The sequence below is a fragment of the Pristiophorus japonicus genome, chromosome 9 (assembly GCF_044704955.1).
Source record: "Pristiophorus japonicus isolate sPriJap1 chromosome 9, sPriJap1.hap1, whole genome shotgun sequence".
NCBI classification, from domain to species: domain Eukaryota; kingdom Metazoa; phylum Chordata; class Chondrichthyes; family Pristiophoridae; genus Pristiophorus; species Pristiophorus japonicus.
In genome coordinates, this window is record NC_091985.1 from 123,708,971 (window position 1) to 123,721,490 (window position 12,520).

At 39.9% G+C, this 12,520-nt stretch overlaps 1 protein-coding gene across 2 annotated transcripts in view; it reads right to left on the reverse strand.

Moving 5' to 3' along the window:
• Window positions 1-354: 354 nt before the first annotated feature.
• c1d (C1D nuclear receptor corepressor) overlaps window positions 355-12,520 on the reverse strand; it is a 44,050-nt gene continuing 31,884 nt past the window's right edge. Inside the window, exons 4-5 of one of the 2 annotated variants that reach the window (XM_070889795.1) lie at window positions 4,759-4,844; window positions 4,068-4,151 (exon numbers count right to left, since the gene is read on the reverse strand). In XM_070889795.1, coding sequence (XP_070745896.1) covers window positions 4,142-4,151; window positions 4,759-4,844 — 96 coding nt within the window. In that variant the 3' untranslated portion in view covers window positions 4,068-4,141. Of the gene's footprint in view, window positions 4,152-4,758; window positions 4,845-12,520 lie in introns of both variants that reach the window. The other variant, XM_070889794.1, reaches the window with a different exon arrangement.

Here is a 12,520-nt window from a genome sequence, read left to right on the forward strand (position 1 = left end):
CTGCATCACGCTGTACACCTAGTTCCAGTTTTTTAAAAAAAATTGAATCTAAATTTAATCCATAAAGTTGAAGTTATGTTTTTATTTACACTTTGCTAGCATTACAAAATTCAAGCAGTTTTTATGTAGTCACCTATAAATTTATTGTAAATGTTTACTGATCTTTGCCCATGACTTGCATCACTTTCAAACCTCAATTCAGTCCTTTTGTAGGAAAGCAGAAATCCGCTCTATAAACTAGAGAGGGTTTGAAGAATGCCAATAAAAGCATTGTGTAGAATGAAAATAAACATGAACGTAAACTTCTAAAGCCATAGCACTGATGATTACAAAAATCAAATGGACAAGTGTGGATTTAATAAAACTGTAGTTAAATTTTATTGTTTACCTAAAAAACAGTTCAGTTTGCTTACATCAAAGGTGTGAAAGTACCAATTTGATTGACACTGACCATTTATTCAAAAGGACATTTGGCATAATTAAGAATGTACTGGTTGAAGAAAATCAAAGGCTTTCAAATGATCAACTTGTCCTCCATTTGGACTTTTTTTTTTAAATTAGGAAATTGCTGTAATTCTGTCAACATGAATGATGGCCAATGTGAGCCTCACCTTAGCAAACACAATAAATCAGTTTTACAAGTTACCATAGTTTGGAGTGAAAAAACAAAACAGGAAAGTGACATCAGGATGGTTAAATTGCCCAGCACCAATTTCCTGCAATTTTAAATGGCAAAAAGAAAACGCACTGAGCTGAATGACAGCAATCATATGTGTAATCCTGGTAGGTTGTATTCAGTTCAAATATTCCCATGACACTATTGTACAGAAATGTAATTTATGCTTCTGGGTTCAACAACATTGTGGAACCTGTCTGTATCGAGTCTTTGAGTCTGGTTTCAGATGGTGGTTCCTAGTATAGCTTCTCTAGATAGGTTTAATTCTAAATCACTTAAGTCTCTTCATAAATGCTGCAGTATTACATGAACATAAGAAATAGCAGCAAGAGTAGGCCATACGTCCCCTCAAGTCTGCTCTTCCATTCATGGTCATGGCTAATCTTCGACCTCACCTCAACTCACCCACCCTATCCCCATATTCCTCGATTCCTTTAGTGTCCAAAAATCGATCGATTTCCATCTTGAATATACTCAACAACTAAGCAGCTACAGCCCTTTGGGGTAGGGAATTTCAAAGATTCACAACCCTATGAGTGAAGAAATTTGTCCTCATTTTAGTCCTAAATGGCCAACCCCTTATGAGACTGTGACCCTAGTTCTGGATTCTCCAGCCAGAGGAAACAACTTTTTAGCATCAACGCTGGGGATGGAGTATAAAAGCAGGGAAGTCTTACTACAGCTATATAATGTATTGGTGAGGCCACACCTGGAATACTGCATGCAGTTTTGGTTTCCATATTTATGAAAGGATATACTTGCTTTGGAGGCAGTTCAGAGAAGGATCACTAGGTTGATTCCAGGGACGAGCAGGTTGACCTATGAGGAAAAGTTGAGTAGGTTGGGCCTCTACTCATTGGCATTCAGAAGAATGAGAGGTGATCTTATCGAAACGTACAAGATAATAAGGGAGTTTGACAAGGTGGATGCAGAGAGGACGTTTCCACTGATGGGGAGACTCGAACTAGAGGGCATGATCTTAGAATAAGAGGCTGCCCATTTAAAACCGAGATGAGGAGAAATTTCTTCTCTCAGAGGATTGTAAATCTGTGGAATTCGCTGCCTCAGAGAGCTGTGGAAGCTGGGACACTGAATAAATTTAATACAGAAATAGAGAGTTTCTTAAACGATAAGGGGTTATGGGGAGCGGGCAGGGAAGTGGAGTTGAGTCCATGATCAGATCAGCCATGATCTTATTGAATGGCGGAGCAGGCTCGAGGGGCCGTATGGCATACTCCTGTTCCTATTTCTTACGTTCTTATGTTAAATTCTTCGAGGGCTTATGAACCATAAGAGTTTCACAGTACAATTCACAGATGTGCAATAACAGAGGTAAATTACAGGAAGAAATGAAAATGTTTACCACCATGACCCAGTGCACCAAATTAAATAAACGAGGTATGTTGAAGCTAGAAACAATGGATGTTCAAAGAGATTTAGGGGTCTATGTACACAGATCACTAAAAATGTAGTAGTCAGGTACAAAAAATAATCAAACAGGCTAATGGAATGTTAGCCTTTATAACTAGAGGGCTTGAATATAAAGGGGAGGAAGTTTTTCTACAGCTATACAAAGCCCTGGTTAGACAAAACCCGAAGTACCATGTACAGTTCTGGGTAACGAACCTTAGAAAGGATATATTGGCCTTGGAAGGAGTGCAGCGCAGATTCACCAGAATGTTACCAGGGCTCGATTACGAGAGATTACATAAACTAGGCTTGTATTTCCTGGAATATAGAAGGATATGGGACAATTTGATTGAAGTTTTTAATGATTTTTGTTGAAAAGAAAATCGATAGGTCTAGAAAAACTTTATCCGCTAGTGGGGGAAACCTAGGATAAGAGGACATAATGTTAAAATCAGAGCCAGGCCATTCAGGAGAGAAGTTAGGAAACATTTCTTCACGCAAAAGGTGGTAAGAAGTGTGGAACTCCCACAAAAGAGAGATTCTAGCTCAATTAATAATTGTAAATAGGAGATCGATAGATTTATGCTAGCCAAGGATACAGAGCCAAGGCAGGTGGATAGAGTTAGGATACAGATCAGCCATGATCTCACTGAATGAAGGAATAGCCTTGAAGTGCTGAATGGGAGGAATAGGCTTGAGGTACCTGTTCCTATGCTCCTTTCTATGAATATAACAGTAAAACCGATTAGGGCAGGGACTCTACCACACACTCGCTCAGTCTTTATAAATTATCACAGCAACAGCAGCCAAAGCTGCCAATCATGGGACACCAGCAGTTATGGCTAAAATTAAATTTATCTCAAGGTGGAAGACCAAAAGTGAGCAGAGTGCTCCAGAATAGGAGCACAAAACTCAATGCAGAGAAATTGTATCATTGAACAAGGTCAAATAAGCTGCTGGGATACTTTTAATAATGAGGATACAAAAGCAGATTTTGAATGGTTAGAATAGTCAAGTGTGTAGTAATCCATAAATCCACATTAAACTACACTAATTTGACACCATTGTGCATTTCCAAATCTCTGCCCTGGCCCCCTCTCCCCAGAATCATGATGCCATAAATGGAGGCTGCTATGTCCCATACAAGAAAATGTAAATGCCCCGAGAGTCTGATATTAGTAACAAAAAAAATTTAATAGCCAGTAGCCGCTCTCATGAGCTGTCTGATGTACAGTCATTTCCACCATCAAGAAAGTACCAGGCGCTTGGAAGAGGCATGTGATCGCTTCAGTATTTAAACCAAGGGCCGAGAGGATCATAAGCTTTATGAAGAAATGACAGTTAAAGTGTGTAATTCAATATTGTATTAGCATCTATAAACTTTGGTTTATTATTCAAGAACAGAAATGATTTGGTTCTCTTTTTTTTTTCCAAATAAAGGGGATTGGGTGGCCGGGGGTGGGTGGGGGAGGAATTAAAGCAGAGGAAGCCCTTGCCTTCTGAGCTGTCTGTTAAAAACAGTGCTAAAATGTACAGTCAAATTTGTATTACATTGAAAAAACATTTTATTAAACCAAACACAAAAGCTCAGAATTGGGAACAATTCCTTACAAAAGGTCTTGACGCTTACAAAAAAAAAGGACATTCTAAAATAAAAAAGTTCTTAAATGTTACACTTGAAGACAAATGAATATTATTTACCCCGCAGCAATCAGTTTTCTTGTAAAATGATCAGGGAACAAAAATAGAAGTTATCCATTTAGATACTGTGGACCATGTGTAGCTTTTTTGTTTATAAAAGGAAACTATAATGTTAAACATTACTGACACCCAGTGGCATGACAAAGAACATTCTTGTCAAAGTTACTTCTCATTTGCTCTTAGAACATTTATTGAATTTTTTTCAACGACGTGAAGATTGGGATGTCTTTTTTAATTTTCCTTCTGGCTTTGCCTCCCACAACGCATTCCGGACAATTCGAGACGCCATTCCCTTGTCCAATCTCGATGCCTTCTTTCGGTCCGTTATTTCTTTTACTTTATTCATGTAGGTTCTTATCCGCTCCTACAACATAAAATTCGCATAAACAACACTTCAGGGGATTGGAGACACTTTTCTAGAGTAGTTAAAGCAAGCATGTGACAGAGATTACTCAACTGGATCTGGTCAGCCTTCTACACAAGAACACACATTAACATTTACCCAAATAAAATGATGATTGTAAACAATACTCTCCTCCTCTTCCCCACCATATGTGCAATGGTGCCATTTTACAGTAGCCAACTGCAGATTAAATACCGTTAATCTGTAATTCTTCAGAAGCTATGTTTGCATATAAACTACAGTCATAAGAATAGTACACTATATTGCACTTTCAAATAATTACAATTTTAAACTAAATCAAATGTTTTTACACCGTTTCAATAAACTTCCCATTGTACTGAACTCATACCAATTTTACAAAAAGCACTTCCAACACAAAGTATAATGGCAGGGAGGGAAGAGGAGAGCAGAAAACGCTTTACACAAGTTCGATGCCTAGATATGCACAATTGGTGAAAATTCACTTTAAAAAAAGGAACTTTTGCTAATAACAAAAATATATAGGCAAGAGCGATTTCACATTGAAATATATAAGATTTAAACAATAAACCACTTAAGCTTCACTCACTTTAGAGTCATCTTAACTCTTCGTTTAGATTTTTTTGTAATCATTCCCTTCTGTCCATTACTCTCCAAATAATAAATACAGGTAATCTGCATGAAGTGGAATCACAGAATTGATACTTCAACATTGAATTTAGCAAGTATAAGGAATTTGACAAATCTTCTTTGAATTTAGAATTTTCATTATTTCACTCTGTAGAACAGTGCTAATTTCATAAAGATTTTATCACAGGGGAAAAAAAGGCAACAGAATTAAAAGTAGTTTTGTTTCTTAAAAACGTGGGCAAATTTCAAGTCAAATAACAAAAATCACAGAATGTCCCCCTGTATCTCCATAAAGATTTATGTTTCAGAACCGTGAAAAGACATTGTAGTCAATAATTACGAAGAGCCATTTGGACAAACACCTCTTTGAATTATCTCCATGTGATTACTAAATTTCAATTCCAAATGTTTGCACAAAATTCAGTATCAGCAATTCAGATCACCCTGTGCAATTTCAACACTTGTTTCTCTTATTTGGAACCTGTCACTGCAAACATCGACATGATCTCTGTGGAAACCACCATGACGACGACAAAATAGACTGCTATAAAGTCCAAAAATTCTAGTCCAGAAAAGGGCCATCACACAAGACAAAATTAGTCCTGAACATATCAAAGGGGCAGCAGATTTGAGAATTACAAATCTAGCAGAGACTTGTATACATGTGCAAATTTGACAGATAATATTTCAGCAATTATGATCATAATCAGCTCTGCTGGGGACTCATTGGTTCAAGTGCACCACAGAGCCAGTAAGCATTAATCTCCAGAATTACTCGTTATTTATTTTTGACTAGATACATTACAAAAGGTCAAGCTGCAGCTGAATTGTTCAGCCAACTGTGACACTTCAGCAGTACAATAAAGCAATTATTTAATTCATAATTAGTTATACTCAAAACTCTCAACACATTAAGCATAAATGGACTGACTCGGTCTCATTGCATAGATGTTTAACCACAGTAAAAGGGAGTTTTATAACAGCAAAGGAATTGTTAAAAACCTAGGCAGACTGAATGCAGTTTTGACTTCGTTTTTTAAAAAAGTACATTTTGAAATATTCATCGAGACATGTTGTCTTAAAGTGATGAAAACCAGATGAAAATGTCATTTGGACAGGTCAGGACAGGCATGACGAATGCCAAAAAAGCTTTCAGCCTAAGTGCTGAACTAAATACTTTACAGCAGAGGAAATAAATATATGAGGGAGTGAGAAAGTCGCATCTGGAATAAGTAGTAATTATGGCTATGTTGTAGTACTAAATCATTCACAGCATGGTTTTCATCTTACTAAGGGCACCAAGGAATAAGTAGAATTAAGAACTTGGGATGAACAAAGCTGTTCCAACTTTCACTTGGAAATTATAAATGATTCGGTAAGATTACAGCTTTGACGTTTTGTCCATTTTGTAAATCTTCCTCTTTCTAACTATCTTATCTCCCTTAGCCTCAGGGAGTAGCACTCTCTCAAAACACACAAAAATTGCATGCCAGCCCTGGCTGGAATTCTGAAACACCTGGCAGCCTGAAATTGCAGTGTCATTACCAAAATTAAAAATAATGCGAGCCAATATTCTAATTCATGATGTCAAATAGTCCATAAACAATTTGATTTTTTTCCCCTCCAATGAATAAAACTAAAATTAAATTTAAAAAGCTTCATCAATCCTATGGCTTTGATGAGAAAGCAAGCAAAAAGTTATGGAACAGTCACAATAACATTTCTAATTCAGTGAAAGTTTATTTAATTGGGAAAGTTATCAAGACAAAAGGGTCAAATTTAGCCTCATTCATAGTTCCTGAAGTAGAAGAAAAGCTATTGTTCCAACTTCTTTAACCAAGCGCCAATGCTGTGGCTATTCTGAAATCATGCACTTGATATTCGTGAACCTCTGAGGTAACATTTTATTCTTTTTCCAAGACTTAGGACTCCAGAGGCTGGTGATCAATGGTTTAGGCAGAGAGAATCAAACTACCTTTTATGCAGCTTATAACAAAATACAAAAAATCTTGTAATAAAATAGTTGCATCAATTAGCACACTGTTTGGTGACCGACAGCGGTTTCAGTGCAGAATCCCATGTTCCGCACTGCATGCAATGTCCGCACAGTCCAGAGTTCTTCAAAGAGTGTGAGCGACTTAAGAGGTCAGCTAGCATATCCATCTTTAGATACGGCCCCTGTTAATATGTCAAGAGAACTGTAGGTTGGTAGAATGGCATACAGGGCTTGAACAAGTTTATTTTTAAATATATACCGTTTGGCAACAGTGTCACCATGTCACTTACAATTCCTTCATCACAGGTTCCCAATTATGATGAGTCCGACTCCATCAGGGAGCATTTCCCGGTAAAAACATAGAAACATAGAAAATAGGTGCAGGAGTAGAGCATGCATCACCATTCAATAAGATCATGGCTGATCATTCACCTCAGTACCCCTTTCCTGCTTTCTCTCCATACCCCTTGATCCCTTCAGCCGTAAGGGCCATATCTAACTCCCTCTTGAATTTATCCAATGAACTGCCATCAACAACTCTCTGCGGTAGGGAATTCCACAGGTTAACAACTCAGTGAAGAAGTTTCTCCTCATCTCAGTCCAAAATGGCTTACCTCTTTTCCTTAGGCTATATCCCCTGGTCCTGGACTTCCCCAACATCGGGAACATTCTTCCTGCATCTAACCTGTCCAGTCCCGTCAGAATTTTATATATGTTTCTATGAGATCCCCTCTCATTCTTCTAAACTCCAGTGAAGCCTGGCCCAGTCGATACAGTCTCTCCTCATATGTCAGTCCTGCCATCCCGGAAATCAGTCTGGTGAACCTTCACTGCACTCCCTCAATAGCAAGATCGTCCTTCCTCAGATTAGGGGACAAAAACTGAACACAATATTCCAGGTGAGGCCTCACTAAGGCCCTGTACAACTGCAGTAAGACCTCCCTGTTCCTATACTCAAATCCCCTAGCTATGAAGGCCAACATACAATTTGCCTTCTTCACCGTCTGCTGTACCTGCATGCCAACTTTCAATGACTGATGTACCATGACACCCAGGTCTCGGTGCACCTTCCCTTTTCCTAATCTGCCGCCATTCAAATAATATTCTGCCTTCGTGTTTTTGCAACCAAAGTGGATAACCTCACATTTATCCACATTATACTGCATCTGCCATGCATTTGCCCATTCACCTAACCTGTCCAAGTCACCCTGCAGCCTTTTAGCATCCTACTCACAGCTCACACCACCACCCAGTTTAGTGTCATCTGCAAACTTGAAGATATTACACTTAATTCCCTCATCCAAATCATTAATGTATATTGTAAAGAGCTGAGGTCCCAGCACTGAGCCCTGCGGCACCCCACTAGTCACTGCCTGCCATTCTGAAAAGGACCCGTTTATCCCGACTCTCTGCTTCCTGTCTGCCAACCAGTTCTCGATCCACGTCAGTACATTACCCCCAATACCATGTGCTTTAATTTTGTACACCAATCTCTTGTGTGGGACCTTGTCAAAAGCCTTTTAAAAGTCCAAATACACCACATCCACTGATTTTCCTTTGTCCACTCTACCAGTTGCATCCTCAAAAAATTCGAGAAGATGTGTCAAGCATGATTTTCCTTTCATAAATCCATGCTGACTTGGACCAATCCCGTCACTGCTTTCCAAATGTGCTGCTATTTCATCTTTAATAATTGATTCCAACATTTTCCCCACTACTGATGTCAGGCTAACCAGTCGATAATTACCCGTTTTCTCTCTCCCTCCTTTCTTAAAAAGTGGTGTTACATTAGCTACCCTCCAGTCCATAGGAACCGATCCAGAGTCGATAGACTGTTGGAAAATGATCACCAATGCATCCACTATTTCTAGGGCTACTTCCTTAAGTACTCTGGGATGCAGACCATCAGGCCCCGGGGATTTATCGGCATTCAATCCCATCAATTTCCCCAACACAATTTCCTGACTAATAAGGATTTCCTTCAGTTCCTCCTTCCCACTAGACCCTCGGTTCCCTAGTATTTCCGGAAGGTTGTACGTGTCTTCCTTCGTGAAGACAGAACCAAAGTATTTGTTTAACTGGTCCGCCATTTCTTTGTTTCCCATTATAAATTCACCTGAATCTGACTGCAAGGGACCTACGTTTGTATTCACTAATCTTTTTCTCTTCACATATCTATAGAAGCTTTTACAATCAGTTTTTATGTTCCCGGCAAGCTTCCTCTCATACTCTATTTCCCCCCTCCTAATTAAACCCTTTGTCCTCCTCTGCTGTATTACAAAATTCTCCCAGTCCTCAGGTTTGCTGCTTTTTCTGGCCAATTTATATGTTTCTTCCTTGGCTTTAACACTATCCTTAATTTCCCTTGTTAGCCACGGTTGATCCACCTTCCCCGTTTTATTTTTATTCCAGACAGGGATGTACAATTGTTGAAGTTCATCCATGTGATCTTTAAATGTTTGCCATTGCCTATCCACCGTCAACCCTTTAAGTATCACTCGCCAGTCTATTCTAGCCAATTCACGTCCATTACCATCGAAGTTACCTTTCCTTACGTTCAGGACCCTAGTCTCTGAATTAACTGTGTCACTCTCTATTTTAATAAAGAATTCTACCATATTATGGTCACTCTTCCCCAAGGGGCCTTGCACAAGATTGTTAATTAGTCCTTTCTCATTACACTTCACCCAGTCCAGGATGGCCAGCCCTCTACATAGAAAATAGGTGCAGGAGTAGACCGTTCGGCCCTTCAAGCCTGCACCGCCATTCAATGAGTTCATGGCTGAACATGCAACTTCAGTGCCCCATTCCTGCTTTCTCACTATACCCCTTGATTCCCCCTAGTAGTAAGGACTACATCTAACTCCTTTTTGAATTTATTTAGTGAATTGACGCAACAACTTTCTGTGGTAGAGAATTCCACAGGTTCACCACTCTCTGGGTGAAGAAGTTTCTCCTCATATCGATCCGAAATGGCTTATCCCTTAACCTTAGACTGTGACCCCTGGTTCTGGACTTCCCCAACATTGGGAACATTCTTCCTGCATCTAACCTGTCTAAACCAGTCAAAATTTTAAACGTTTCTATGAGGTCCCCTCTCATTCTTCTGAACTCCAGTGAATACAAGCCCAGTTGATCCAGTCTTTCTTGATATGTCAGTCCCGCCATCCCGGGAATCAGTCTGGTGAACCTTCGCTGCACTCCCTCAATAGCAAGAATGTCCTTCCTCAAGTTAGGAGACCAAAACTGTACACAATACTCCAGGACCTCCTCCTTGACCCTGTACTCAAATCCCCTTGCTAGGAAGGCCAACATCTCATTTGCTTTCTTAACCGCCTGCTGTACCTGCATGCCAACCTTCAATGACACACCCAGGTCTCGTTGCACCTCCCCTTTTCCTAATCTGTCACCATTCAGATAATAGTCTGTCTCTGTTTTTACCACCAAAGTGGATAACCTTACATTTATCCACATTATACTTCATCTATCATGCATTTGCCCACTCACCTAACCTATCCAAGTCACTCTGAAGCCTCATAGCATCCTCCTCGCAGCTCACAATGCCACCCAACTTAGTGTCATCTGCAAATTTGGAGATACTACATTTAATCCCCTCGTCTAAATCATTGTCTAGTTGGTTCCTCGACATATTGGTCTAGGAAACCATCCCAAATACACTCTAGGAAATCCTCCTCCACCGCATTGCTACCAGTTTGATTAGCCCAATCAATATGTAGATTAAAGTCGCCCATGATAACTGCTGTACCTTTATTGCACGCATCCCTAATTTTTTGTTTGATTCTGCCCCCAACCTCACTACTACTGTTTGGTGGTCTGTACACAACTCCCACTCGCGTTTTCTGCTCCTTGGTATTCCGTAGCTCCACCCATACAGATTCCACATCATCCAAGCTAATGTCCTTCCTTACTATTGCATTAATTTTCTCTTTAACCAGCAACACCACCCCACCTCCTTTTCCTTTCTGTCTGTCCTTCCTAAATGTTGAATACCCCTGTATGCCGAGTTCCCAGCCTTGGTCACCCTGGAGCCATGTCTCCGTGATGCCAATTACATCATACCCGTCAACTGCAATCTGTGCAGTTAATTCGTCCACCTTATTCCGAATACTCTTCGCAATGAAGCACAGAGCCTTCAGGTTTGTCTTATTAACACCCTTTGTCCCTTTAGAATTTTGCTGTAATGTGGCCCTTTTTGCCTTGGTTTTCTCTGCCCTCCACTTTTACTTTTCTTCTTTCTATCTTTTGCTTCTGCTCCCATTTTACTTCCCTCTGTCTCCCTGCATAGGTTCCCATCCCCCTGCCATATTAGTTTAACCCCTCCCCAACAGCACTAGAAAACACTCCCCCGAGGACATTGGTTCCGGTCCTGCCCAGGTGCAGACCGTCCGGTTTGTACTGGTCTCACCTCCCCCAGAACCGGTTCCAATGTCCCAGGAATTTGAATCCCTCCCTTATGCACCACTCCTCAAGCCACATATTCATCTTAGCTATCCTGCGATTCCTACTGTGATTAGCACATGGCACTGGTAGCAATCCTGAGATTACTACTTTTGAGGTCCTACCACAAGGTCTTCACAGGGTTGGAAGCAAGAAAGATTGACGGGCAATTTACTGCAAACAGGTCTCCTGCACATCCTACTGGCCTACACAAAATAATAACTAGAGGACTACCATTCAGCCCATCTTAATTCGTCCAGAAAGATCCTAAAGTCCCTCCATTGTAGCTTCCAATCGTTTTTTAAATCACTCCAGTTTATGCCAACACTAATCTATCCAGGAGTCCATTCCATGCGTTGATTATTCTGTGTAAAGTACTTCCCAATTTCAGTCCTAAAATTCCCAAACACTACTTTGAACCTGTACCCCATGTCAAATTCTTGCGAATTAGTTTAATGTTATGGATTTACCTTTTCCATATTGTTCACTATCTTGAAGATTACCTCTCAGACACATTCTTCCAAGGTTGAAAATCAGAAGTTGCTCTAGTCGTTTCTCATAACTCAGGCCTCTAACACAAGGAATCAGCCCTGCGCCTCTTCTCTGCACTGCCTCCAATGTTTAAATATCTCACTTTTGTTTCAGTGACCAGAATGGACACAGTATTCAAGGTATTGCCCAACTATAAAAGATAGCTCATGACTTCCTCTGACTTTTACTCATTATTTCAGTTATATAATTCAGCACTCTACTGGTTGTCGACGGTTGCTCGAGTGTCAAGTCAACCTTACCCGCAGCTATTTCAATACCATTCATGTACTATTTATGTCGTCAGTTTCTCCTTATGTACAACACTTTACACTTATCCACATTAAATTTCATCCACTAGTATACATATTTTATCTAATTTCATTTTATATATTTCTGAGCTGCCTCTTCCAAATCTACTACTCCTCTTTGTTTGGTATCGTGTGAATGTGACCAATTTGCAATGAGCTGCTGAACTCAAGTCAATAATGTAAATTAGAAAGTGTTTTGGTCTAACAATGATCTGTGAAGCACTCCACTCATTACATCCATCCATCTCAATGTAACTCCTCTAACAAGTAACCATTGTTTTTGTATCCATTCGCAAGATTTATCCTGAATTCTCAAGGCTTTGAGCTAACCTTCCATGGGGAACATTGTCAAAGGCCTTTTCGACATCTAGACACATCAGGCCAGAAGCTTGCTACAGACCACTCGGGTGGTTATTGCCTCAAAAATG